We start from the raw sequence: 27,070 nt of genomic DNA, 5'->3' as shown, positions 1-27,070 counted from the left end.
TGTTCTTCCAAGGTCGTAGCTTAATGGTGGGTTGAGGAAAGGCATTTGGCTCAATGCTTATCTGTAGGCTCCTTGACATGTGCAATTTACGCTTCAGCACTAGCATTTTTCAGCATGTGTATAAACAAGTTTTGAAAAATCTCAGGCTTGAAATTAATTATTTTTGTTGAAATTATAATGGTGTACTTCAGATATATTAAATTTGGGGAAGTTGGGGACTCAAGGCTGGAGGGGGTAGCAAAGGCATTTGCAGTGATAGGGATAAGGACAGTAATAGAAGAAACTTAATTTGAATGGGCAGAATTCAGAACAAGGTAGGGAAGCATGGAAGGCTATGGGGGATGATGGGTGTCACTGAATGTGAGCCCTCTCATAGCCTCCAAGAAGGAATGTAAAGGAACACAGTGGGTATCATCAAGGTGCAATGCTGGGGTTCAAGAAGCAGCGAGGACAGTTGTAGGCAAAATTCGATGTGTTGCGTCTCCACATTGGGGAATGGATTGAAATGGATTGGCTGCACAATAGAAGACCAAATTTAATTAGCTGCCCACTAAAACAGAAAAATTCTATTACTGTTGCATTACTTCCTCATCTTGACTTAATAGCAAATATTCAGAAAGCCACTTCTAGACCTTTGTGCATCATGAGGTTTACTGCATTCCTATATAATTTATACAATATGTCACAGCAGGAATTTAGCCAACAATATATTATGACGATTCAGAATAACATTCAATTTAATGCAGAAGGCCTGATGTGAGATCGATTTTGTCAGGCAAATTGTTTTCTTTTTTCTACATGCATTTTCTCCATCAATTATCTTCTCCTGTCCCTAAGAGTATACAATTCCCTAAACTACACTGCATTATTTTCCCAAAATATTTAACGGTCCCAAAGTATTATATTTGATTTGATGGTCATTGATGGACTGTTCAATGAAGGGAGAGATACTTTGTAACTATATCATTGATAGATCCCATTGGTAATCTATATGGGTCATGGGATTGCAATCATGAATTTAGGCCACTTTGCTCTGATCCAGGGACGCAGCTAAGATCCAACAGACATCGTTCAGACTAGATTAAAATTTGGGATCCCTCTAGATGTTTTTGATTGGATAACCACTAAACAATTAGCGAAATGAAGAAATTGCTTAAAGCCAAATGTGTATGTAACTGGGATAAACACATAATTATAGACATGTCATTGGCTTATTAGTTTCACAGTAAAGGTTAAATTGTATTAGACTGTACAAGGCCTGAAGATTAGATATTCTAGAGCCTCTAGTCTAAACTGCAAGTTACAGTTTGCCAAGGTGCAAAGTTGATTGGTTGGCAGAATGGTCTTGTGCCTAGAATATTCTGAAGACCACAGTTAGAGATATAAGTTAAGTTTAAGCTGTCATAGGGAAGTTTGGAGTGTTCCTCTCATTGGTCAATTGTTACAAATATTGTTTTAGAAACTGTTAGTAGTGTTGATCCAAAAGTACATACTTGAACTAAAAATAGAGCTCCATCAGTGAGGTCTCTGTATCTGCCATGGGGTCACATCTGTCACAGAACACTTCGGGAAGACATGTATTTAAAGAGAGAGTTAAGTGTAGAGCACTAGGAAATTTCTAGGAAGTTAACATTTGTGTAGGACATTGCTGGTTGATGGGTATTATTCTCAGGCTGACTGCATGCAATTATTGGTAAGAAAATCTAAATTTTTTATTTTGTACAGGATCAAATTTAGTTTTATGTCAACTAAACTAAATTAAATTCTGCAGTTTCCAGCATTATGCAGGATAATTTCAATGTTTCCAGTGAAAGAGCAGCTTAATTCAGAATCAGCTGAAACCAGGTCCTTATTAAGCGAATCATATTGTCATAGAGATGTACAGCACAGAATCAGACCCTTTGGTCCAATTCGTCCATGCCGACCAGATAACCTTAATTAATCTACTCCCATTTGCCAGCATTTAGCCCATATCCCTCTCAACCCTTCTTATTCATGTACCCATCCAGATGCCTTTTAAATGTTGTTATTGTACTAGCCTCCACCACTTCCTCTGGCAGCTCATTTCATACACGTACCACCCACTGTGTGAAAAGGTTGCCCCTTAGATCTGTTTTAAATCTTTCCCCTCGCACCCTAAATCTATGCTCTCTAGTTCTGAATTTCCTCACACCAGGGAAAAAACCTTGTCTATTTACCCTATCCATGCCTCTCATTCTATAAACGTCTATATGGTCAGATAGGCCTTATGTGTCAAAAGCATATAAAGCTAGCCAACTTAATGTGACTATAAATTTGAATGTGGTTTACAATAGAGTGTTGGGGTTATGTATTTCAGCAAGTTAAGCAGGGGGAACAGAAGGATGTGTTCCGTTGTTTTTGCCTAAAATATTTTCTGCCATCTGGAATTGATTCTTACCATGCTGCAGGAGAAGAAGCTGGTTAAGACAGGCGCTGTCATAGTTACAGCATATGAGAGAGGTTTGACACTTGAGCAGCTTCAGCGCAGACTCTATAAGACGGAGGCTGAACTAAAGACACTACATCAGGGAGGGGGAATGTTATCCGGATTCTTCATATCAGGAGGCAGATACACCTCTGACTATTGAATTATCTGATTTAGTGTTCATGGACAGGAGAGTGTGACTGCAGGTCAGGAGACTTAGGTGCACAAAGCTTCAACCTTTTAACTTGTCCAACAGATTTGAGTTGCTTTCAGCTTTTATGGATGAGATTGAGAGTTGCACGGTGGATAAGATAACTGGCCATGCCACCATGGTACAACAAGCTACTTAAATGGGGAGTGGGGAACTGTATAGTGTCAGGATTAATACTGCTCTTTGCAGCAAAGAGTGTGAGTCTAGATGGCTGTGTTGTTTGCCCAGTGGCAGCGTTCAGGACATCTGCTCAGGAATGGAGACGAATTTGGAATGGGAGGGGGAGAATCCTATTGTTATGGTCCATGTCGATAACGACAAGATAGACAAGACAAACAAGGAGTTTCTGCAGAGTCACAGTGACGAACTAGATGCCAAATTAAGAAGCCTATCCTCAAAGGTCTTTGCTTTATTACCTGAGCCATGTGTGAATTAGCATGGGCAAATAAGATTTAGAGAGATTAATGCATGGCTGAAGGACTGGTGTGGGAGAAGTGGCTTTCTGTTCATGGGACACTGGCATCAGTACTGGGCGAAAGTGGTATCTATACCAATGGACAGTCTCCATGTAAATCATATTGGGACTTGAGTTCTTGCGAAATGCATGATAAGGGAAGTAGAGAGAACCTTAACTTGAATACTAGAGGCAAAGTATCAAATTTTGGAAGATGCAGTAAAGAGTAGAGGCAAAGCAAAGAGAGAGGTATCAAGATGGGAAATGATAAGTATATCATATCAGGAAGGGATAGAAAGTATGAATCTAAGTGTTAACATCAAACCTAGTGGCAAAGTAGATAAGGAAGAAGTTTTTCTAAGATTACAAAGGGATCTTGATCAAATGGGTCAATGGGCTGAAAAATGGCAGATGGAGTTCAGTTTGGATAAATGTGAGGCATTGCATTTTGGTACAACAAAGAAGGGCAGAACTTATACAATTAATGGTCAGACCTTGGATAATATTGTAGAATGGAGGGACCTAGGGGTTCAGCTACAGAATTCTTTGAAGTTTGGGTCACATAGAGACAGGGTAGTTAAAAAGGCATTTAGCACACTTGCCTTCATTGCTCAGTCCTTTGAGTACAGGAGTTGGGAAGTCATGTTGAGGTTGTACAGGACATTAATGAGGCCTCTTCTGGAGTACTGTGTCCATTTCTGGTTGCTCTGTTATAAAAGGATATTATTAAGCCACAGAGGATTCAGAAGAGATTTACCAGGATCTTGCCATGTATGGAATGTTTGAGTTATAAAGAAAGGCTAGATAAGCTGAGACATTTTCACTGAAGCCTAAGAGATGGAGAGGTGACCTTATAGAGGTTTATAAATAATGATGGGTATAGATCAGGTGACTGGCAGGTATCTTATCCCAGGGATGGGGGATTTCAAAACAAGAGGGTATATTTTTAAGGTGAGAGGAGAGAAATTCAAATAAGAAATGAGGGGCAAATGTTTTACATGAGGGTGGTTTGTGTGAGGAAGTGGTAGATGTATGCTCAGTTACTACATTTAAAAGACACTTAGCTAAGTACATGAATTAGAAAGGTTTGGAGGGATATTGGCCAGGAGCAGGCAGGTGGGACTAGTTTAGTTTGGGGTTATGTTTGGGGTTATGGTCAGTTTCAGTGCTGTATGATTCCATGACCCTGACTATGACTCTATAAGTCTAGAATTTACAAAGAGATGTACAAAGAGATGTACAAAGAGAAAATTAATGGTATGCTATATGCCACTCTCTAACCTAAGGTAGAAACCTGGATGTAGTTCATGGTCAACAATTACCTCTTGAATGGAAGTGCATGTCTTAACCTTAATCTTCTCCAAATAGTAGAAGAAGTCAAACTAGTTAAAGGCAAACACAAATGGTCAAGGAACAATCAGTCAAAGCATAACCAATGGAAGACTTCATAGAGTTCATTGGACTCATGGCAGGGTCCAAACAGTTAGCAGAATCCATTTAGCTTATCTGTGTTAACAAGATGGCAAGATATACTGATTCTGTGTACTAACTATATGGGTATGATAGAAATGTTTTCCATAATTATCTACACTGAAGATAGTTCAGACTACAGGAACCATCAAGGTTTGTTAGGAAACACAAGTCATGAGAGATTCAGTGAGCAATATACTCTACATGAACCAACTGACAAATCTGTAATTGACTTAACTCAAGGGTGCAACACAGCTTGATTGTAAAATGGTTATGACATATTCAAGTTGAATGCTAGATGCTGAGGTGTCTCAAAAGAGACAAATTCAAGCAGAATATTAAATTTGCTAAACTACCTTGGAAAATTCCTCAGTAACAGTGAGAAAGATCATGCCAAGCAAGAAGCAGTCCTCAAATAGCAGAACTGAGGAAGGAAATAAGTTGGTTTCAGCAATCACTGAGGGTAAAAGAGAATTCTAAACCAATCAGCATGCTGAAACAAAGAGTCTACATAGTAAAACACAGATCTACAGGAAGATTGAGTAAATTTACTGGCACAGATTGACACCGTTTTTTATAAACCTTAAGTTATGTCAGGAATGTTTGAACTGACTTTTCTATGGCATCTTTGGTCTATATTTCAACATATCAATTGCTGTAAACTTATGAATACTTACATTTCTTCCCTTTCTCCAGTAAGTGTACCTTGAATAGTTTAATAAATGTAGCAAGACCCAGTAGTGAAGCAGGAAAGTCTTTACTCTGTGTTCTATGTTATTAGTATACATCATGTATCAACAAATGATCACGTTAACAAGTGTAAGAATATCTTGTCAATATCTTGTCTTAGACTCTATTATAGACCAACAAATAATTGTATTTAACATTAAACAGATGAAATACATTCAGGACAGAGTATATTTCATAATTACAAATTGCATATTCTCAATATCAAAACAACAAAAGACTACTTCTCTGTTGATGCTTAGCAAAAGGCTCATTGAACCTTAACCACTACTGTTTTTGCATGATCAATTTTGAAACAGAGCTTCTGCCTAACCAAGCTTATCTGCTGATTTCAGATTGGCAAACTGAATGCAGGTAGTCAAATATATGACTAAAATCCAGGCAGTGGACTGCAGACTGAGACTACAAAGTTTTGCCCCTTTCACAGAATCAGACAGTATGTTCACCTCAGACACAGTTATCAATTAATCCCACTAACCCTAAAAGAACAACATGATGTTAGTCATGTAGATTATTTGAGTTGAAAGAGATGATTTGATTCCTTGATCTGTAACCTCTTGGATAGACATCAAGCCAACTGGAGTCAAACTTCAAAGTACAAACCAAACATTTTGCCTTGTCCTGTATTAAGCTATCGACTCTAATGTGCATTCACTCAACTGACAAGAACCCAAAGTGTACCCTAATTAGCAGAAAGCTTTTTATATCCATGTAAGTTTTTATATTTGTTTCAAATAGTCGGTTCTGCTGTAATGCGGTAGTTGCATTCTCGTGCAACCCTGTGTTATATGAAAATCACGTAATAGCAACACTATTTAAACTAATGGGGCCAGAATCTCTATATCATTATAACCAATACATGCTTTAAAAGTTTGCACTTCAGAAATGGTGTCCCCAATTCATCAATCAGATTATAGTGAGTTTGCATTAACGAAACGTATGTTATTGCAGAATAACCTGTATATTGTAATTTTTATGCTTAGGTTTAAATAATGCAATAGATGCAAAAGCCAACATGGCTTTGGAGAGGAAATAGGAGGAAATAAAATTCAGAAAATAAAGTGCTCTGTACATAGAGTACAGAGTAAAGACTTCCCTGCTCCACTACTGGGACTTCTTACATTTATTAAGCTATGCAAGGTACACTTACTGGAGAGAGGGAAGAATTGTAAGCTATTTTTAGAAATAATGATGTTTTTGACTGAAAAAATGACTCCATCATGCTACTGTTGTCGGTGCTGAGAATCCACAGACACTGTAAAAGGTAGACATCTCTTTCAGAAAGCCAGTTTGGAACAGTGTTATTGATAGTGCACTGCGCACATACTGGAAGCATACATAGCTGACAGATTGTGATATAATTTGTTGTCTTACACTGATCTTGCATACCCTATTAATGTTCTTCCTGAAAACACTCGCAGCTGAACACCTGTTCATAGGATTTTTGAGTAGGTATTTTTGACTTTCTTTTCTTGCTGCAGAGGTGGTGGAAGTACAGTCCAATGTATGATGTGAATTAAACAAGAGTAGTGTGGACTTTTCCTTAGGGTTCAGGGGAAGTTGAAGAACACTGAACAAAAGCCATCATGTTTTATCCTAGGGGACTGTAGTTATTTAATGGATGTCTTGTATCATCAGCAGTTGTGAATATTTCACTTATCCTCTGAGGTCTTTATGTTCTAATGCTTGTCTTTAATCAGTTCTGTCATTAGACACTTTTCCTTCTTGAAGGACTGAAACTTTCTCCAGTTCTGCAGTCGCGAATCCATCTTGCTGGCTCTGCCAAAAACCATTCCTTTGAATCCAAACTTGTTTTGTGTTGTCTATCTGAGGAAGTTATATTTCTTTAGGTTTGCAATTTCCATCTTAAATAATGTGAAAATTCTCAAAGTTGTAAATCAAAATAGGAAATGAGGATTTCTTAATGCCTCACCGGGTGCACTGGTTTCAGTCAAATTTTTTTTGATTTTGGTTTACACTGTCTTCATTCATCCCAGGTTGGTTTCATGACTTCGCCAATTTTTGTCAGGTAATTGCTATTCTTAAATTAGTGTAATTTTTTCCCTTTACAAAACTATTTCAGGAGATGAAAGTTCCAGATATTAAAATTAGAAGATGAAAATCAGTAGTCCACAGTTTATGACTATTGTAACACCTTCCCGCCACAGGAAAGGTACACAAACAGTATTTCTCCTTCACATTTAAGGTGAGTGCTTTGTTATAAGGTAGGAATGAAATAATAATGTCCAGATCAGCTTGCTAACTAAAAAAACACAAGACAGGCCTCTTTTAAGGACATACCTGTCTCTAGCACAGACTTGCCTGATAAGATTGGATTTCATGATCCATACATACACCTTAGAAAAGCAGCCTCTTAAAACAGATAAAGACTGGGGTAGAGAGATTCTTAACATCTTGGTTTTTTCAAGAAGAAAGAGGAGAACACTGAAAACAGATCAGATAGCATTGCCATTCTCTCTGAGTTGCAGATATGGGCTTCATCTGATTGCACTCTGGGACCTGTAAACTATCCTTACTCAGCATGGGTCATATGTTTTTGAGCTGAATCCCTTTTTTTGGGTAGTGTGGACCTCCTGAACTCAGGAGCATAGAGTGTAATTTTTTTGTTTGTAATATTTTTTCACTAGATTAAATTTGCATTTATTATAAGGCAGGTAATATTTTGACTGCTGTAGACATGTTACTTTGTCAGATGTCAAATTTTACAATCATGAATAGGCATATAACGGTGGAAAGGCATGTGTAGAGTGGAAGATCAATAATCTTCTGAACAAAGTTTTCAATTCACAAAAAGATTTTATTAAACTCTTTTCATGTCTGGCATGGATGTTTGCCCGGCACTGTTAAATTCTCATTCCTGATGCATTGTTCCTGATGACCAAATAAATTTTACATATTTTATTTCTCCTAATATTTCAAAATCAGCATTGTGAAATTGTTGGTTGGGAGAGGGGTTGGGAGGGTAGTAAGTGGCAATTCCAAAAGTTTTATTTGTGGAAGAATATAGTTGTGATAAGTACTGAGCGATCCTTCTGAGCTGCCACTGGGATAGGATGGGAATTGTGAGATTTGAAGCTGCTATTAATCTTGTGACCTAATTGTGTCTTTCACAAAGATGTGTTCTTCTCGTAGCACAACTTGTTCCATGTTTTGTTGTTCTGACTAAATGGGATGAAACCTCATTCTTAGCTTTATGATTAACAATTTGTCTACTTATAACAAACTTGTTTCAGTTATTTCATCCAAAACTTAAAACAATATGCTTTTCTTAGCAACATAGTTATTTACTTTTTTTGGTGACACAAGCTTTATTATCCTGTTTTTTTGCAGCCTCTTTTATTTTATTTTCAATTTTTAACCTACTAATGGAGAATGTTATTTTCTTGAAATGTTACATAATCCTTAAGGCAATATATCAGGTGCCAATATGCTTCTTAGTTTACCTTGGTCGATATTTGTGCTTTGCACTTTTCAGCTGCCTGTCACAGACAGGTTGGGACCTGGCATTTGGCATCAACTCCTCTCTTCAAATGCATTGTGAATGTTGCTTGTATCCCTTGGACACTGCATCAATCTCTGTGCAGGAGATTTTACACAACATTTCAGCTTTAGGCTTCTTAGACTGTTTGTTAACAGTGAGAGCTCTGGTGAGTAATACTGAAGCAAAGAGCCAAGAGCTTCAAACGCCTGAACCTATAACTATGTTTTCAGTCTTTCCCTATTTCTAGTAGTGCAAGTGATTTCCCAGTTGATGCTCACTACCTGCGTGCAATCAAATACAATTACAGTCATAAGAGCAGGAATGGACCATGTGATCCATCAAGCCTATTGCACCATCAGCAAGGTTTGTCCTGCTTTTTATAAATAGGACATATCTGGGCAATTTTCCACATTGTTGGGTGGATGGCAATGTTGTAACTGTACTGGAACAACTTGGCTAGTGGAGAGGCAAGTTCTGGAGCATAAGTCTTCAGTACTATTGCTGGAATGTCGTCAGGGCCCATAGCCTTTGCAGTATCCAGTGCCTCCAACCATTTCTTGATATCTTGTGGAGTGAGTCACATTGGTTGAAGAATGAATTTGTGATGCTGGGACCACTGGAGGAGGCCGAGGTGGATCATCGAGTTGGTACTTCTAGCTGAAGATTGCTGCGAATGCTTCAGCTGTGACTTTTACACTGAAGTACTGGTTTCTTCCATCATTGAGGATGGGGATATTTGTGAAGCCTCCTTCTCTGGTGAGTTGTTTAATTGTCCACTGGATATTTGATTTGATTCGATTTATTATTGTCACATATATTGGAATGCAGTGAAAAGTACTCTTTTGCGCGCTAACCAGACAAATCATACCTTACATAAGTACATCTTATAAGTACATTTTGCAATACCTTACATAAGGATGTGGCAGGATTGCAGAGCTTAGATCTGATCCAATATCATGGAATTGCTTAGCTCTGTCTATCACTTGCTGCTTATGTTGTTTGTTACACAAGTAGTCCTGTTTGGTGGCTTCACCAGGTTGACACCTCGTTTTAAGGTAAATCCAGAGTCACTGCTCGTGGCATGCCCTCCTGCACTCTACATTGAACGTGGGTTGATCCCCTGGATTCATGGTAATGTGAGTGGGGATATGCTGGGCCATGAGGTTGCAGATTGTGTTGGAGTATGATTCTGCTGCTGTTAATGGCTTCATGGATGCCCAGTCTTGAGTTGCTAAATCTGTTGAAAGTCTGTCCCATTTAACACAATGGCAGTCCTACACAATAAGATGGTGGTTATTCTCATGGTGAAGGCAGGACTTCGTCCCCACAAGTACACTCTTACCAGCATTGCCAATGACAGATGCATCTGCACCTGGCAGCCTAGTGAGAATAAGGTCAAGTACATTTTTCTCTCTCATTGGTTCCTTCATCACCTGCCTTAGAGTTGGTCACATCCTTTAGGACCCGACCAGTTTGATCAGTATAACTGCTGCCGAGCCACTCTTGGTTGTGGATATTGAAATTCCTTCATCCACAGTACATTTTGCACCCCTGCTATTTTTATTGCTTCCTCCAAGTGTTATTCAACACGGAAGAACACTGATTAACTAACCAAAGGAGGACAGTATGTCATAATCAGCAGGAGCCTTCCTGCTCATGATTAACCCAAAGTCATCAGACTTCATGGGATCCAGACTCAATATTGAGGACTGCCAGACATCTCCCTCCTAACTATATATCACTGTGCCTCCACCTCTGCTGGGTGTCAGGACATATGCAGGGATGGTGAAGGTGGTAGTGAGGACTGCAGATGCTGGAGATCAGAGCTGAAAAATGTGTTGCTGGAAAAGCGCAGCAGGTCAGGCAGCATCCAAGGAGCAGGAGAATCGACGTTTCGGGCATAAGCCCTTCTTCAGGATATTGAAATTCCTTCATCCACAGTACATTTTGCACCCCTGCTATTTTTATTGCTTCCTCCAAAGCCCTTCTTCAGGAAGGGCTTATGCTGTGGGCTACTTCCGAGCCAGAAGGCCCAGATTCAAATCCCATCTACTCCAGACATGTGTCTCAACTCTGTAAACAAGTTGATTAGAGAATACTTGAGAAATTTACAAATGTGGTTTTGAACCCTGGTAATGCCCTTCAGCTCGGTTTCTCAATAAAACTAAAATTATAGCACTTGATATTTTCTATTGTTTCATATCTAAATTGCTTCCACACATAATAGATAAGATTTTACATCAGTGGTTGTGCAAGTTGACCTTGAGTGACAATGATAAATCAGCAATAAGTTTTTCATTGTATTTATCTCCTGTCATTATCAAGCATTTGCAACATTGGTTTAAAAAGCTGAGAACACTATTTCAGTGATGGTTTCCCTGGTACTGATCAGCCAGTTTAGAAGATCCCAAATGAAAATGCATTTGGTTGCCTCCAGCCATGCTGGCAATATAGGTACTGCGATTCACCATTCCATCTTAGAGAAAGGAAACAATTGACTAGAGTTCCTGCCTTCAATTTCTGTCCACTTGTGGCTGTCTATTTGAAATGAGTGTCTGAACATGACTTTATAGATAATCAGTCTTGTCTGTAATACCCCATCATTTGAATAACCTGTTGATGCTAACCGCTAAAGCCAAAGCATAAACAATGGGTACTAGAGGGTCTGCTGATGCCAAAAGAATTGGATTCCAGCATTGGGGTGTTGCTGAACAAAGAGACCTTGGAGTGCAAGTTCATTGTTCCTTGCAAGTGGAGTTGCAAGTAAATAGGATAGTGAAAAAGGCATTTGGTATGCTTGCTTTTATTGGTCAGTGCTTTGAGAATAGGAGTTGGGAGGTCATATTGCAGCTGTACAGGACATTGGTTAGACCACTTTTGGAATACTGCATGCAATTCTGGTCTCCCTGCTATAGGAAAGATGTTGTGAAACTTGGAAGTGTTCAGAAAAGATTTAAAAGGAAGTTGACAAAGTTATAGTGTTTGAGCTATGAGAGGCTGAATAGGCTGGGGCTATTTTCCCTGGAGTGTGGAAGGCTGAGGGGTGACCTTATAGAGGTTTATAAAATCAAGAGGGGCATGGGTAGGGTAAATCGACAAAGTGTTTTCCCCAGAGTGGCTGAGTCCAAAACTAGAGGGCAAAGGTTTAAAAAGGATTTAAGGGGCAACTTTTTCACACAGAGGGGGTATGTGTATGGAATGAACTGTCAGAGGAAATGGTGGAGGCTGGTACAATTACAACATTTAAAAGGCATCTAGATGGGTATATGAATAGGAAGGGTTTAGAGGGATACGGGGCCAAATGCTGGCAAATGGAACTAGATTAATTTAGGATATCTGGTCGGCAGGGACGAGTTGGACTGAAGGGTCTGTTTCCATGCTGTACATCTCTATGACTCTATAAGAGTTAAGTAGAAATGAAAGAAAGCTGCTACAATAACAAATCAACTTGCTACTGTTTGTCTGTTGTGATGTTGAAATGGGCTACAATATGTACAGTAGATAATAAGTTTTATTTTCATGTAAATACTGAAAATGAATGGCACCAACTTTATCATTTATTTTTGTAAGCCTCCACTCGTTGTGTTCATTTCCTCAGAAGTTTCAGGAATCACAATCACTAAATAATATTGAAAAAATCAACTATGGAAACCAAACTTATTGTTTGATCTGGAAGAAAACATTTAATGGTTTCCCTTGCCTACTTGAGATTTTTTCTTCGACTGCATTTCAGGTTTCCCCAGGACAAGGATAGACTATAAACTGATTATGTATAGCATTCCTTCAACAAATGGCTGCAGACTGGGCACAGCTTCTATAGTTGCCAGTTCTCTAGGAGACCTTTTCTGTTGTTACTTTGGTAAAAATATTTCCCCAAATGCTGCAGTCATTATCTGTTAGGGGCTGTCTCTCCTGCTGTTTTTAGAGACTTCATTTTGTGGAAAAAAATAGCAACAGAAGTAGGCTTAGGGCCAATGTGAAAGCGCTTTTGTCCTTGAAGTGAATATTGTGAGGCACTTTGAAAAGCTTTGCATTCTTTTCGTTCCATTTTGAATTGGTCACAGCCATACTGACCTCTGGTTTCTATCTGTAAGTTGGACAGGCTTTTGTTCGATGCTCCTTCTGTGTGAAACATTGAGTAATCTTTTAAAGAAAGCAGCTTCTGAAGTAAAGAATACCTTATGGATCCAACTTTTTTGTATGATCTACAAATATCACTGTCTGTACTTCAAGGCATATTTGAGCACTTTGTCTTATTTAGCCTGAGCTTAAATTAGGCTTAGAGTGTATAAGTTGTCCTTGAACTTTCTCTGTAGTGGAAGATATTTTAACAGTATTTTTCAAAATTGACTTATTAAAATGCTACCATCAATTCAGCGGTCTGAAGATCTGTTATTCTATTTTGCATTTTATCAGATTTCACTGCTTGAAATAACATAAAGCATGTTGCAGAACTTACTAGCACGTCAATTCTTGAGCTCTGCATCTTTTATAAGTGCCTGCTAGATATTTAACACAAAATTAATTATTCACATTGGTCTAATAGAAATGTTCATTATTTACATAACATAACAGTTTTTACCAATAATAGTGGTTGCCAATAATATTCATCAAAGATAAAATCTGCTCTGTTATTCCTCTTATTGATGGGTTTAGTATGATAGTAGATATTGTTTAACAATTGCAATAATGATGTGTTGACGAACTTTGTAAAAATACTTTGCATCACATTTGCATCCCATAACAGCTAGGATCCAGTCACAAGGCATTATTCCAAAGAGAAAAGGCTTGTTGAACCCGATTAATGGGGAATAATATGTGCCAGAAATGCAGCATTTTCACAGCTGGAGTTTTCTTTTGAGGAAAGCCACAATTCCTATATAAAAAAAAGTTTCTAAGGAAGCTGTGTGGAACACAGCATCTGAAAACAATTTTTTTGGTAATGGGAAATGTTCTAGACAACGGTGGGAAAGAATCAGCTGAAAAGGAATGATTCGTGAGCTGGCAGCAAATTCACAAAGGCTTTTGCCTGTGTGTGTTCCACAACGCCTTTTATAAATTTGACTGCATTAAAAGCGCATTCATTAATTGTCCCAACAAACACATCACTGTTGTCTGCAAAAGCATTCCATTCTTGCAGTCCAGTTGTGTAACCACAGTAAAAAAAGTTACATCCTCCTGTATCATGCTAACTTCAACTTCTTTATATCATACAAAAGGAATAATGAGAACTGAATCTTCCAGTTATTGTTGGTCATTTTGTGGATCTAGAATAAGGCCTACTTTGAACTTATGTTTATATAGCGTTTTAAAGTTTAAAAAATAAAGATCAAAAGCACTTCACAAATAGGTATAAAGAAAATAGATGTTGAGTCAGAAACAGATTAGGAGGAATGGACAAGACTATATTTAGATCTGGGTTTTGTAATGTTTGTAAAGTTGAAGAGAGAGACATGGGGATAATTACAAAGTGTAGGATTAAGGGAGAAGACAACTCTGATATCACTGCTAGAGTGATGGAATCCAGGGGGAATCCTTATTAAATTAAAAGAGGGGTGAAGGGAAATCAGGCTTTGGGTCTTTCAGCAGATTTTGCACAACTTGGAAGATTTTGGAGGATTAAAGTTGGCAGGTAAGCAAGGAAAGGATTAGTGTAAACTGAGTTGGGAGATGATTTACACAATCTATGAAGACTTCAATAGCACCAAGAGTTGAGGTTAGCAATTGACCATTCTCATGGTTTGGATCTGTGCTATCAGTTGAGACAATAAATTCTGTTGAGAAATGAAACAACTAATGCAAGTACACAAATGAAAATAATGCATATGTTGTCTATTTTTAATTAAAATAACACGTTTGCAAATGCTGAAATGCCACTTCAGCTTGCGAATGTATGACAATCTTATATTGTCATGCACTACTGAGTTGGACCCCATGACTGACAAGCACATTTTAATTTGCAAACTTTCTTGACCAAACTATAATTAAACTCCAAATGACCTGAGTTATTTTGTTGCAAGAATCACAATTTGTGGTGTTAGAGGGTGTTGGCTGCATCTTGTCAGAAAATGAATACACTGTGTATTGCATAATATTATGTTCCTGACCTTACAAAGTTCCACACCTTACCACAGGTGCTGTGAAGATCACTCACTGAAACAAAAACAGTACCAGACAAAATCTTTTGTTTGAGGACTATGTTGACTTACCTGCACCAAGTGTCATTTGGCATGGCTTTTAGAAGGAAAATGCATCAAAGTACATGTTGAGAATGCATCAAAATACATGTTGATAGTTGAGGCTTTTTAAATGATATGAATTCTTGTTCCTTATTACACTGTACACTGTACTGTCTTTATAGGCACATGTAAACTGCAATTTGAGATTAATTTGGATCATTGTGATGAACAATTTCATAGTGCTGAGTATATTATGTCAGTTGAATTACATTGAGATGTCAGCAAGATCAGGGTCAAGCAGATGTTTAGTGGTAATTAGCTGCACTGGAAATGGTGAAAGCAATTTCCCTAATCGGAAAATGCTAAAAGAGTTCAAGGAGCTTCCACAAGTTGAAGTAAACATTAAAAATATTTCCTTTGTTACTGAATTGTTGGTCTTTATATTTAGGGAAATCTAATTGAGAAACAGTATTTGATACAATTAGACATTATTATTTTAAAGTACACTAAAAGAGGAAAACCAATGGATTTTAAAAAGTGAGGAGTAAATTTAAAACAATACATGAGGAATATATCGAGGTTTTCCTGCATACTCAAAGAGGCAAGTACATCAAGAATATATTATTTTAAACTCAGATTGATTTGTTAAAGGTAATAGGGTTGCCAGCTGTGTACAGGCTGTCCTGGCAGATTGAGCACATGAAAATGTGATATTGACATTTCAACTTTGCAACTCAATCTAAATATTGTTACTTAAGACTGATAAGAAAACAAATTTAAGATATTGTGTTCAAACCAATCAATTAAAACTCATTTCGATAGAATTGTAAAAGATTTTAGCAGAAAAGGTAGCCATTTGGCTCACCGTGCCGGTACTGGCTGAAAACGAATTCTCCACCCTAATCTCAAATTTCAGCTTCATACAGTTACCCTGTAACCAGACGGCACTTAAAGTGCATCTCCTGTATTTTAAATGCAATAAACATTTCTGACTCTCCCATCTATTCAAAAGTGAATTCCAGACTACTTCCAGATGAAAAATATTCTTCGCAATTTGCCTCTCGTCCTACTAATGTTTACTTTAAATTTGTCCTCCTGGTTATTGACCACTGGACAAAGGAAACTGGATCCTTCTTGTCCTTTCATCAAGGTCCCTTACAATTACATGCGTTAATTAAAACTCCTCTAGCCTCTGCTGTACCAAAGAAAACAACCAAGGTTATCAAATGTTTCCTCATCTATTTTTTCTGGACACTCTCAAGTACAATCACATTTTCCCTATAATGTACTGACCTGTACGCAGTACTGTAGTTACGGCCTGATGAGTACAGCACAACCTCCCTGCTCTTGTACTCTATGCTTCAGCTCTTTAAGCCATCTTGAGTATTTTATCTACCTGTCCTGATGCCTTCAGGGATCTGTGGATTTGCATTCCAGGGTATCTTCTCTCATCTACACTTCGCAGTATACTACCAGATTATTTGCTGTTGTTTTGTTTGCCCTCACCAAATGCAGTATTTCATCATGAATTCCAATAACCACTTTTGTGTCTGTCTGATCAGTCCGTTTAATATCTTTTTACAGTCCCCTACTTTCTGCCTCACTATCCATCATGTGATCAACTTTGTATCACCTACAAATTTCTTCATCATGTCCTCTAAGATTAAATCATTGCTACATGTGAAAAGAAAGGGACCTAGTATTGAATTCCATGGAACCTCACAAGAAGTAGCCTTCCAGTGATGCAAAAAATGGTGACAATTGTTCTTTAGTTTCTGAAATTGAGCTAATTTTGGATCTAACTTGAGACCTTCCATTGGTTCCCATGGGTTTTTACTATATTGACCAATGTAATTTTGTTAAAAGCCTTGCTAAAATTCAAGTAGACCACATCAAACACACTACTGTTATTGAATGTTTTTGTTAGCTTCTCAAAAACTTCAATCAAGTTAGTCATATGTGACTTTTTCTTTTTCCAAGATGGCGACAGAGTAGTAGGGCTGCATGTTGGCTCTTGCCTGGGGCACATCAGCTCCCATCTGCTTTCTTTTTTTTCTTTTGCTTCTGTTTTTTTTTCCTTTCATTTTTGTTTCGCTTTTCTGTGGCAGATTGGTCAGCAACATCGGCGCAGCAGCAGGAGTAAGCCACATGAAAAATGGCAGAAGCAGCTTGTCATGGTGATTGGTGGCGGTAGCGGTGGCAGCAGCAGCAGCAAGGGCGTCCTTCTGGCATTCAGGACCAGTGGCAGCAAAGCTCCTCCAGCAATTGGGATGGCGGTGCTAGCAAGCGGACTCTTCAAGATGACGGCGCTGGCATGGCAACATTTGTAGCCAAAGCGGGTCTCTTGGTGCAGTGGCAGCCAGGCCTGGTAGCAAATCTAGGGACTCCTGGTTGCAATAGGCCTGGAGCAGGGACTCCTGGTTTATCAGTGAAGCAGTGGCAGCAGAGTGGCTGGGTACTCCTGGTTGTGGGGCAAGTGTGGGTTCAGCAGCGGCAGCAAGATATGCTCAGTGGCAAAGAGAAGGCAGCTAAAGTGTGGCGACTCCTACGTTGATGTGCCCAGCGCAGGTGGCGGCAAGGCAGTGGAGGTCTCCCTTTGGTTACTGGAGGCTAGATGCTGGCGTGGACAGAGTTGAAAAGACTTACTATTCTGAACATTTTGTTTCTTTATTTTTCTAAGTTTTTTTTATATAAGAATTTGTTTTTAAGAATCTGTATCTAGATACTTTTGTTCCTAAGGTGGCGCTGTAATGTGGCGACTTGTAAACTTTTCGTTGTACTCATTTGAGTACACGTGACAATGAAGTTAATTCAATTTAATTCAATTCAGTTCACCTTCCCTTACAAACCTATCCTGATAATCCTTGATTAATCTGAGCCTTTCTAAATGATATCTAATATTGTCTCTTAGATTTTCTTCCACAAACTTTCCCACTACCAAGATTAGGCTGGCTATTAGTTGCATAGTTCTCTGCCACCACACCTGCAGCCGGATAGTTTTGGAAAATCATGGTCAGAGCCTCTATTATTCCGTCCTTTGATCCTCCTAGCAACTTGAATGCATTTCACCCAGGTCTAGAGATTTATGTACTTTCAAAGAAGCCAAATCCCTTTATGTTTCCTTCACATTATGTTTATATCATCCGACATATCACATTCCTTATCCTTAACTACAAGTCTAAATCTTCCACAGCTTGCCTTTTTGGTTTGGAAAACCTCCTTTTAATTATTATCTTGTTCTTTCCTCGATTTTTCATGTAGGTGTTTTTATTACCCTTTCTTTGTTTATTTAATTTATTTTTTAACTTCACTCCTGCATTTTCTATGCTCAATGCCTTTTGTACTACGTATTGAGCTTACAGTAAGCTTCCCTTTTTTTTGCTTATCCTACCAGTATGCGCCCAAGGGACTCATATTTTGTACGACTCTTTTTTTGTTTGTGGGAACATATTTATTAAAAACCTTTCTGCTCTCTGTGAATGCCTCCCACTGCCCTGACTTGATTTACTTTCAAGTAACCATTTCCAGTCCACCTTTGCTATATAGGCCTTTTCCCAGTGGTTAACTTTAAATGGGTCCACTCCGTTTTGTCATTTATATAAATAATTTGGATGTGATTATAGGACGTCTGCTTTGCAGGTGGTATAGTGGACAGTGAAGAAGATTATCTCGGAGTAGAATGGGACCTTGATCAGATGGGCCAATGGGCCGAGGAATGGCAGATGGAGTTTAATTTAGATTAATGTGAGGTGCTGCATTTTGGGCAAACCAGGGCAGGACTTATTCACTTAATGGGAGGGCTCTGGGGAGTGTTTCCGAACAAAGACCTTGGGGTGCAGGTGCGTAGTTCCTTGAAAGTGGAGTCACAGGTAGATAGGGTGGTGAAAAAGACATTTGACATGCTTGCCTTTATTGGTCAGTACATTGTGTTTAGGAGTTGCGAGGTTGTGTTGCATTTGGACATTGGTGGGGCAACTTTTAGAATACTAGGTTCAATTCTGGTTGGCCTTCTATAGGAAGGATGATTTTAAACTTGAGAGGGTGCAGAAAAGATTTGCAAGGATATTGCCAAGACTGGAGGGTTTGAGTTATAGGGAGAGGCTGAATAAGCTAGACTTTATTCCCTGGAGGCTGAGACATTTATCAAATCATGAGAGGCATCAATAGGATGTACAGCCAAGGTCTTTTTCCCAGGGTGGGGGAGTCCAAAACTAGAAGGCAAAGGTTTAAGGGGAAAGATTTTAAAAGAATCTGAGGAGTAACTTTTTCATTCAGAGGGTGGTATATGGGAGCTGCCAGAGGAAGTGGTAGAGGCGGGTACAATTCAAAAGGCATCTGGGAGGGTATATGAATAGGAAGGGTTTATAGGCCAAATGCTAGCATATAGGACTAGGTCAGATTGGGATGTCTGGTCATACGCAGATGAGTTGGACTGAAGGGTCTGTTTCCGTGCTGTATGACTCTCAATCCCGTTTTTTTCTTCTTTTTTTCATAACTATACTAAATACAACTGAATTATGTTCACTACCATCAAAATACTCTGCCACTTACTGGACTTGATTAGCTGCATTTCTTAAAGTTCACTGAGCAACTCACTAGTCGCCATGGTGTGAACAGCCTTCTTATGCTGATGTTTTTGAAGTAATTACAGGTTGCCATGGTATACAAACACTTCTTTGCTGGTATTTTTGAGGCCATTTCTGTTCTTCATGGAATACTCTATACCTATGCTGGCATTTCAGCACTGAAAAGCAGCGCGTTGTGTTAAACCATCGTCTCAGATGGCAATGCATTTATTCAGTAAACTGAAATTAAACAATTTTGCTGTAGGTGAGAATCCTGTTGATTTTAATTTTGTGAATACAACATGCGCAGCTTTTAAAAACATTCTGATGTTGTACAATATCCATTTTATGATGTGATACTGTTACAACTGACTTTAACATATTTTGCAAATACTGATTTTAAAGAGTTTCCAAGCAGGGTTTTTAAAATCTTTACACACTGTCATAAACTTATATGAATCAGCAATCATTTTCACAAAGATGCCAAATAGAGAATAAACAACAACTGTAAATTTGTTGAGGTTCTTCAGTTAGAACATAAGCTATTAAGCAAAATTGAAATAATGTATTTGGTCACCTGAGCCCTAAGATAATATTCTCAATCATTCCTCCAAATTATGTTCATTTTATAGGTTTGATTTTACCCACCATATATACTCCAGTAAAAGTCAAATTTCTAAGTCTAGGTGTTTATCAAAAAGTAAGCAGTCAACTTTTACATGAGTTACAGGTTGAAGAAGTTGAAATCTTTGGATCTCTATTGTGAAGTTCCCAGCTCAGACACAGTTCTACCTCTAAACAGTGTGCAAAAGGAGGCAAATACATTTTTACTCTGTTAAATTTTTATTTACTCTTATTTATAATAGTCTCCAGGAAGAAAGGCATTAATTTCTGCAAACTAAGTTCTTCAAATCAATCAAGGACAAAAGCCATATATATAAATTTGTACATTTTAACTTACATTTTTCACAGTACGAAAATATTATGAATATACAACATATAAATTAAAAGCAGGAATAGGCCAATCAGCCCCATGAGCCTGCTCTGCTATTTAATAAGATCCTGACTGATCTAGTTGTGGCCTCAACTCTACCTTTTTGCGTTTTGCTAATAATATTTCATTCTCGCTAGTCAAGAATTTATGTACTTATTTCTAAAAGTATTCAATGAGTTTGTCCTCACTGCTGACAACTGAAGGGTCTGTTTCCATGCTGTACATCTCTATGACTATATGACAAGGGCCCTCTGAGAGGAGATTTATTCTATTTGGCAGCAGAGCATGCACTGAATATGTAATAAATCCCATTAAAAATCAGCCTCTTTGTCATGTTCAGTATATGTCCCTATCAGCTTCTTGAATGGCATCATCATTTGGATCATGATATCACCCTTCATCAGCAATCGCCTTGTCATCAGTCATATTATTCCACAAAGAATCATCCTGTACACCATCACATGTACTTGATATTCCATATTTCTTGAATGATGCGACAACAAGCTCCATTCTAATTCCAACCCAGGCTTTTGTATCCATTGTCACAGGATTGACAACATTGGAAACTGTATCAAGCCTCCATTAGTGAATGCTTCCTGCTTCCAATCATTCAATCCAACAGGTATTAGTTTCTAGGATTAACATGGAATTTATGCTAATAAAGACTGGATCTCCTCAGGGATGTGTACTACTATCTCTATAATTGTTCATCCATTGTGGATAAGAGTACAACAACATAACACTCTTGAAGTATGCTGATGATACTGAACATATTTTGTAACTGCGTCTTCAAACTGTGGACGCATGTTAGTGTGTTTTACTTTTTTGCCCATTTATACTTAAGAATCTGCAAAAAATGTGAAGAATGCTTTCTGCTAACTCTTAACGTGTTTCTCCAAATCCTTGAATTTTATTAGCTGCTGCATAAGTTTTTTGTCTGCTTTGCAATCAGAATTACTTTAAATTTGATCTCTGCCATTCCAATTAGATACCACATTGTCACATCAGAGGTGAATTAGCAGGAATACAGCATGTGACATAATATGTTGGTGTGCACAAACATGAGGAGCTAAACAGCCACCTTCAGTGTTGTGCTATTTTATAATTGATTCAAACAGTTGTGCAATAGTGTAGCTTTGGCTTCAGCAGCGAGAGGATGTTATGCACAAAGACTTCAGATGTTTTAACAAAAAAATTAGGTGTGGAGTTACACATGAGGTATATGAAAAATGAGTGACTTTCTGCCCAAAAATCAGTGTTTGACTTTTACATCATTACTCAAGTATATCCAGCACTTTGAGATTTTACTGTCGGAATGCATATGATCTGTTTTATTGACAGTTAAAGTCCCCAGTGCCACACTCAGTAATTTGGAAGATGGTTAGCAAATGGTTGTTTTTAGATTAGATTAGATTAGATTCCCTACAGTGTGGAAACAGACCCTACGGCCCAACAACACACCGAGCCTCCGAAGAGCAACCCACGCCCCTCTGACTAATGCACCTAACACTAGTTGTGTCAGATAAATTACCACATAATTTGTGTGCTTTCCATCAGTAACGTGCAAACATTGTCAAACTAATTTTGAAAGGTGAATATGTTGCTAAATTTGTAAGCCTTATTTGGAAGGATATTAATTTCAACAGAATGAAATTGCAAAGTCTTGAAAGAAGTGTTCATAGTTCAGGACACTTGTTTCTAAATGACGGAAAGAACAAATTTGCATTTACTTCATTAGCTCAGGACGTCCCTAAGCGCTTTAAAACCAGTGAATAACGATTGAGATTTTGTCTATGTCACAATCTAAAAAAAACTGAGCAATCAAATTGTACACCGCACAGTCCCCAATAGCAGGAATACCATAATGACCAGATAATCTGTTTCATTTCGCTTAGCTGAGAATTAAGAAGAGTTAATCTTTTAAATAGTTTTTCTGTTGAAGTAGCAAACATAGAAACATGCCAAAGATTTGTATCTGTTGAAACTCTATTTAAATCTTCTGAAACTAAACTTGGTTAAACTTTGAACTTGTTATCTTAGTTATTGCAAACCACCGAAGTTATTTTTTGTTTGTCTTTTATATAAGATCAACCATTACTTAAATATATCAGGCATTTTGAGATTTTACTGTCAGAATTCATATGTTCTGTTTCATTGACAGTTGAAAGTTTTCACATGTCATATTTGTCACACAATATTGTTTTCCCTTTCAGGCACATCACATTATGGTGGCTATTCCCATTCTTCAGTTGTGTATGCCCTAAAAGAATGTGGCATTCGTCACATTGACACTGCAAAACGATATGGCTGTGAATCGCATCTAAAGAAAGCAATTGAAGAGAGCAGAATAAATCGAGAGGATTTGTGGTTAACTACAAAACTTTGGCCTGGGGACTATGGCTATGAAACCACTAAAGCAGCATGTCTGGAGTCCTGCAAAAGACTTGGTGTGGATTACGTTGGTATGAGCAAATACACAAACAATTTTAAGAAATACGATTATTGAATTCAGGTCTAGGTTAAGGAGCAGTTTATACATTTTAAGTATGAAAATGATACATTCTTATCGTTCATTGGGGTACTGTTTTAAAGAGATTTTTTAGTTAGGGGAACTTTAGTGGTCTGGTCAGCAAGCCACTTCCACCTCCCCTGCCCCATGCAGGTTAGCTGCAATGATATTAAAACGAGCCTGTCAGATATGCAAGAACTTTCAACTGCTTTGTTCTCAAACCACACATTAACAAAATAACTAGCCAGGAAATCATGGTGGCAGTATTGTAATATTAGCAACTTTACACAAACAATGTCAAGCGAGACACAGTGGGAAAAATTTGAAAGAGTAGTTTCTTTGTTAACTGAATATTTATTACCAGCATGCTGAATTACGATATATAGCTCCTTCAGCTTGATTTTAATTCTTAATTTTCTTGATGCAGTGATATTTATAGTCCAATTGATCCAAACCTAGTTTATTATACATTTTATTCCCATTGTTTAATAGAGCTGATGAGTCATAAACAAATATCGAAAAGATTGATCACTCTTAACCAGATTGCACTAGAGTTGTTGAAATGTGGAATATTCAGTTAACAAAGGAACTGTTCTTTCATATTTTTCCACCGTGTATCATTGCCAATCTTATCATCCCATTGAATTTCTCAGCCTCCGCTATCATTGTGTACAGAATCTACTTTACAAAATATAATTCCTAATAAATGAGCTAAAATATATATAATACTTCGAACAACTGTCAGAAGTATATTATTTAAAATCAATAATTCAGTTTTTTTGCTAGTGTTCATAAACCGTTTCACACTGTCCCCTCCTGGCATGTTATATCTTTGGAAGAACTCAGCAGAATTCCTTTAACCTCTAGGCCTCCCACAAGGAACACCACTTGTAACAGAATATCAAAAACACATGGACCGAGAATAAGCTGTTGGACCCACAGGCTGCATACAACCCATTGTATTATGTACCATATTCATTTCATCCCACACAAGAGTCACTGTTCTCACTCCCTTCACAAAAATAAATTAGTGTCATTGAGTGTAAAATTCCAGTATGTCAACTCCAACTGTCATCCTACAATGTCTATTTCATAACATCTTATTTGGCATGATGTTAATTATGTTTCCATTAGCCTAAGGACCATAATGTTTCACAGAAAATTCCAAAGGATTTATCCTTTAAACTCTTAATTCCTTTCCTGATATTCATCTTTGTCTGAAATAAAAATACAAAGCGCTGGAGAAACTTAGCAATTCTGGCAGCATCTTCTTGACAGAAATAAAGTTAACATTTCAAGTTTGATATGACTTCTTCAGAACCCCTTCAATATTTTGCTTTTCTTATTCCATGTCTGTGTTGTTTCAATGCTAACTTCAGATTCACAATATTATGGATCCAGGTCCATTTCAGAGATCAGCGTATGATTGAGGTTGACCCCCTCAGTGCTTTATTGAAACATTGCTGAACAATGTCAGGAGTGTCACCCTTATCGCATCATAGAGGCTACTTCAAATCAATACTAGCTCCCATTCCTCGGTAAAATGTCAAACCAAGATTCCCTTCTTTTACATCTTTTAGCATTTAAAAGATCTCAAAATACTATTCAAAGAGCTTAGAAACTGTCCTGGTGCTCTGCCCGATATTTATCCCTCAATCAGCATCACCTAAAAATTATTATCTGGTCATTTCTGTTCATGGGAACTTGTGTGAATTGGGTGCCACAATTCCCAGGCTTCATTATCAGTAAAGAATCTTAAGATGTTGTGAGGTCATGAAAGCTGATATATAAATGCTTTTTTTATCTAGCTATTACAAAATTAACATTGTTGTTGCATTGTCATTTCCTGCAATCTTAATTGAAAAGATACCCATCTATATACAGTTGCATGGACAAATTGCCAAAATCTGAAATTAAAAAGCACGCATCAGTCAACACTTGAAAGAAATGCTCAGATCAATATTTCAAAGAATATTGCTCATCAGACACTCTTAATGAAGATTCCCACACACAATAACCTTTTTCCATCAAATGCTGATTCATTTTTGTGTATATTTCTGATGTTTTTATGTTTGTCCATCTCCTTTCTTGAGCACCTGTTTCTAGATTAGTAGCTGAGAGGAAGGAAGTAATTTTCTAGTCAGTCCTTTTTTATTGTAATTACATAAATTTAAATGCACTTTTAAAAAGTTACTGTGGGTTCTTAAAGTATAATAATGTAGCATTTGCAAGTGAGACATCTTGCTTCTTGTTTGGTTTATAAGACAGGATATGATGTCAGGAAAAGAGTTTTAATTAGGAAGCTCCCATTTGTACTATTGGCAATGAACAGCTGAACAAACAGTACAATGGAATTTGCCTGTAATTATTTTAAAGGGCAAGTTTTCAAAATGCATCATTTGCATTGTTGAATTTCCGTCTTTTGCAAACTTTAGTTGCTATATGTAGGATATAGTATTGTTTTGAATTTTAAGACCTTCATCTAGGGTGAAAGCTGGCAATTTGTACCTGTCAACGAGGCTGTTAAGAAATTATTTAAAAAGTTTCATGCAATAAGTTCCAAGAATTCCAATATTTTCTGTGAGGTAATCTTTCATTTGTGTCTCTAAATATTTCAAGTACTTTTCTGGCATGATTCTGAAAGTGTGTAGGACCAGTTTCAGAAGTCAACAGGGAAAGTGACCAAGCAGCTGTGTGGGTGAGATAAAATGATTACCTTCTGTGCAAGTGTAGCTGTAAATAATTATGTATTGTTCTAATTTTAAGGAAAACATGTTCATTTGTGAATTACAGGAATTTCAGCAATGGAGTCATTGCAAGCTTGTGCATCATGTTTTGCAAAATAAAATGACCGCTTAAAAGTGGACATTTTATTTTGTAAAGTTTAAGTTAACGCATAATTTGGGAAACTGACATGAGTGAGCTGCACGGAAACAGACCCTTTGGTCCAACCAGTCCATGCTGAAGATAATCTCAAACTAAACTAGTCCCGCTTGCCTGCTCCTGGTCCATATCCCTCCAAACCTTTCCTATTCATGTATCTATCCAAGTGTCTTTTAAATGTTGTAACTGTGGTACATTCACCACTTCCTCAGGAAGTTCATTTCACACACGAACCACCGTCTGTAATATTTGCCCGTCATATATTTATTAAATCTCTTCCTCACTTTAAAAATGTGCCCCCTAGTTTTGAAATCTTCCATCCTCGGGCCTTAAAGAACAAGCCAAACTAAAACCTTAAAGCTTAGTCCACTGGAAAAGCTATGGTTCTTACATTGCCACACAATAGGAGGCATTTTGTGATTTTCACATCTCAGTCATTTGCTTTGTGGAAATACTGAACATAGGTCAGGTCTTTTCTACAATAGGAAGTGATACCTTCATGTTACTCTTATATTTCAGAGTGTTTTTGATAGAGATTTGGGAGTTTACATACATTTGACCATGCTAAAGGGTGGCCAAAAGAGGCTAACTTGAGGGATAGATTATATGCCAAAAACAAGCCAAGGAATACTCTGAGATTCTTGTTGTCAAACAGTCCTGCTGCTAGAGTCATAAAGGTAATAGTACATGCACCTGACATACACACAAAACTAAACCTTCACGATCTGCACACAATAATTCAAATTCAAGGACCAAAATATTTCACAACAATTAAAATGCTCTGTTGTAATGTACGATCACAGGCAATACTATGAAAAAAATCTGTTCTTAACCCAGGGGCTGTATTCTTAGTCATGTGCTTTTACAGTCTCACCCTCATGCTTTTTTGGCTGACTCACATTCTCTCTCTCTCAAAAATGCATACGATTTATTTAACTTACCTGTAAGCACATTTCTGTGTATAAGGGTCAACATTAAATTATCTCTCCTTTTCAGATGCTAATTTTCCTATGCATTGCCTGTTTTTCTGTTCAAATAGAATTTATTTATTCAATTTCTGATCAGTTTTGTTTTCTTTCCATTGTATACCAGAGCTTTGCAATCTTCTTG

The 27,070-nt window shown here is 37.7% G+C and overlaps 1 protein-coding gene across 6 annotated transcripts in view; it reads left to right on the top strand.

Annotated features, from left to right (window-relative positions):
• Nucleotides 1-27,070, top strand: part of zgc:110366 (uncharacterized protein LOC550476 homolog) — a 113,948-nt gene that overhangs the window by 13,270 nt on the left and 73,608 nt on the right. For 5 of the 6 annotated variants that reach the window (XM_043699667.1, XM_043699664.1, XM_043699668.1 and 2 more), the window contains exon 2: nucleotides 22,782-23,030. In XM_043699667.1, the coding sequence (XP_043555602.1) occupies nucleotides 22,782-23,030 (249 nt within the window). Of the gene's footprint in view, nucleotides 1-17,117; nucleotides 17,187-22,781; nucleotides 23,031-27,070 lie in introns of all 6 variants that reach the window. The other variant, XM_043699669.1, reaches the window with a different exon arrangement.

Source organism: Chiloscyllium plagiosum, chromosome 11 (genome assembly GCF_004010195.1).
Source record: "Chiloscyllium plagiosum isolate BGI_BamShark_2017 chromosome 11, ASM401019v2, whole genome shotgun sequence".
Lineage (NCBI taxonomy): Eukaryota > Metazoa > Chordata > Chondrichthyes > Orectolobiformes > Hemiscylliidae > Chiloscyllium > Chiloscyllium plagiosum.
Note: the sequence above shows the minus strand (reverse complement) of the source record. Positions and strands in the feature narration are given on the sequence as shown.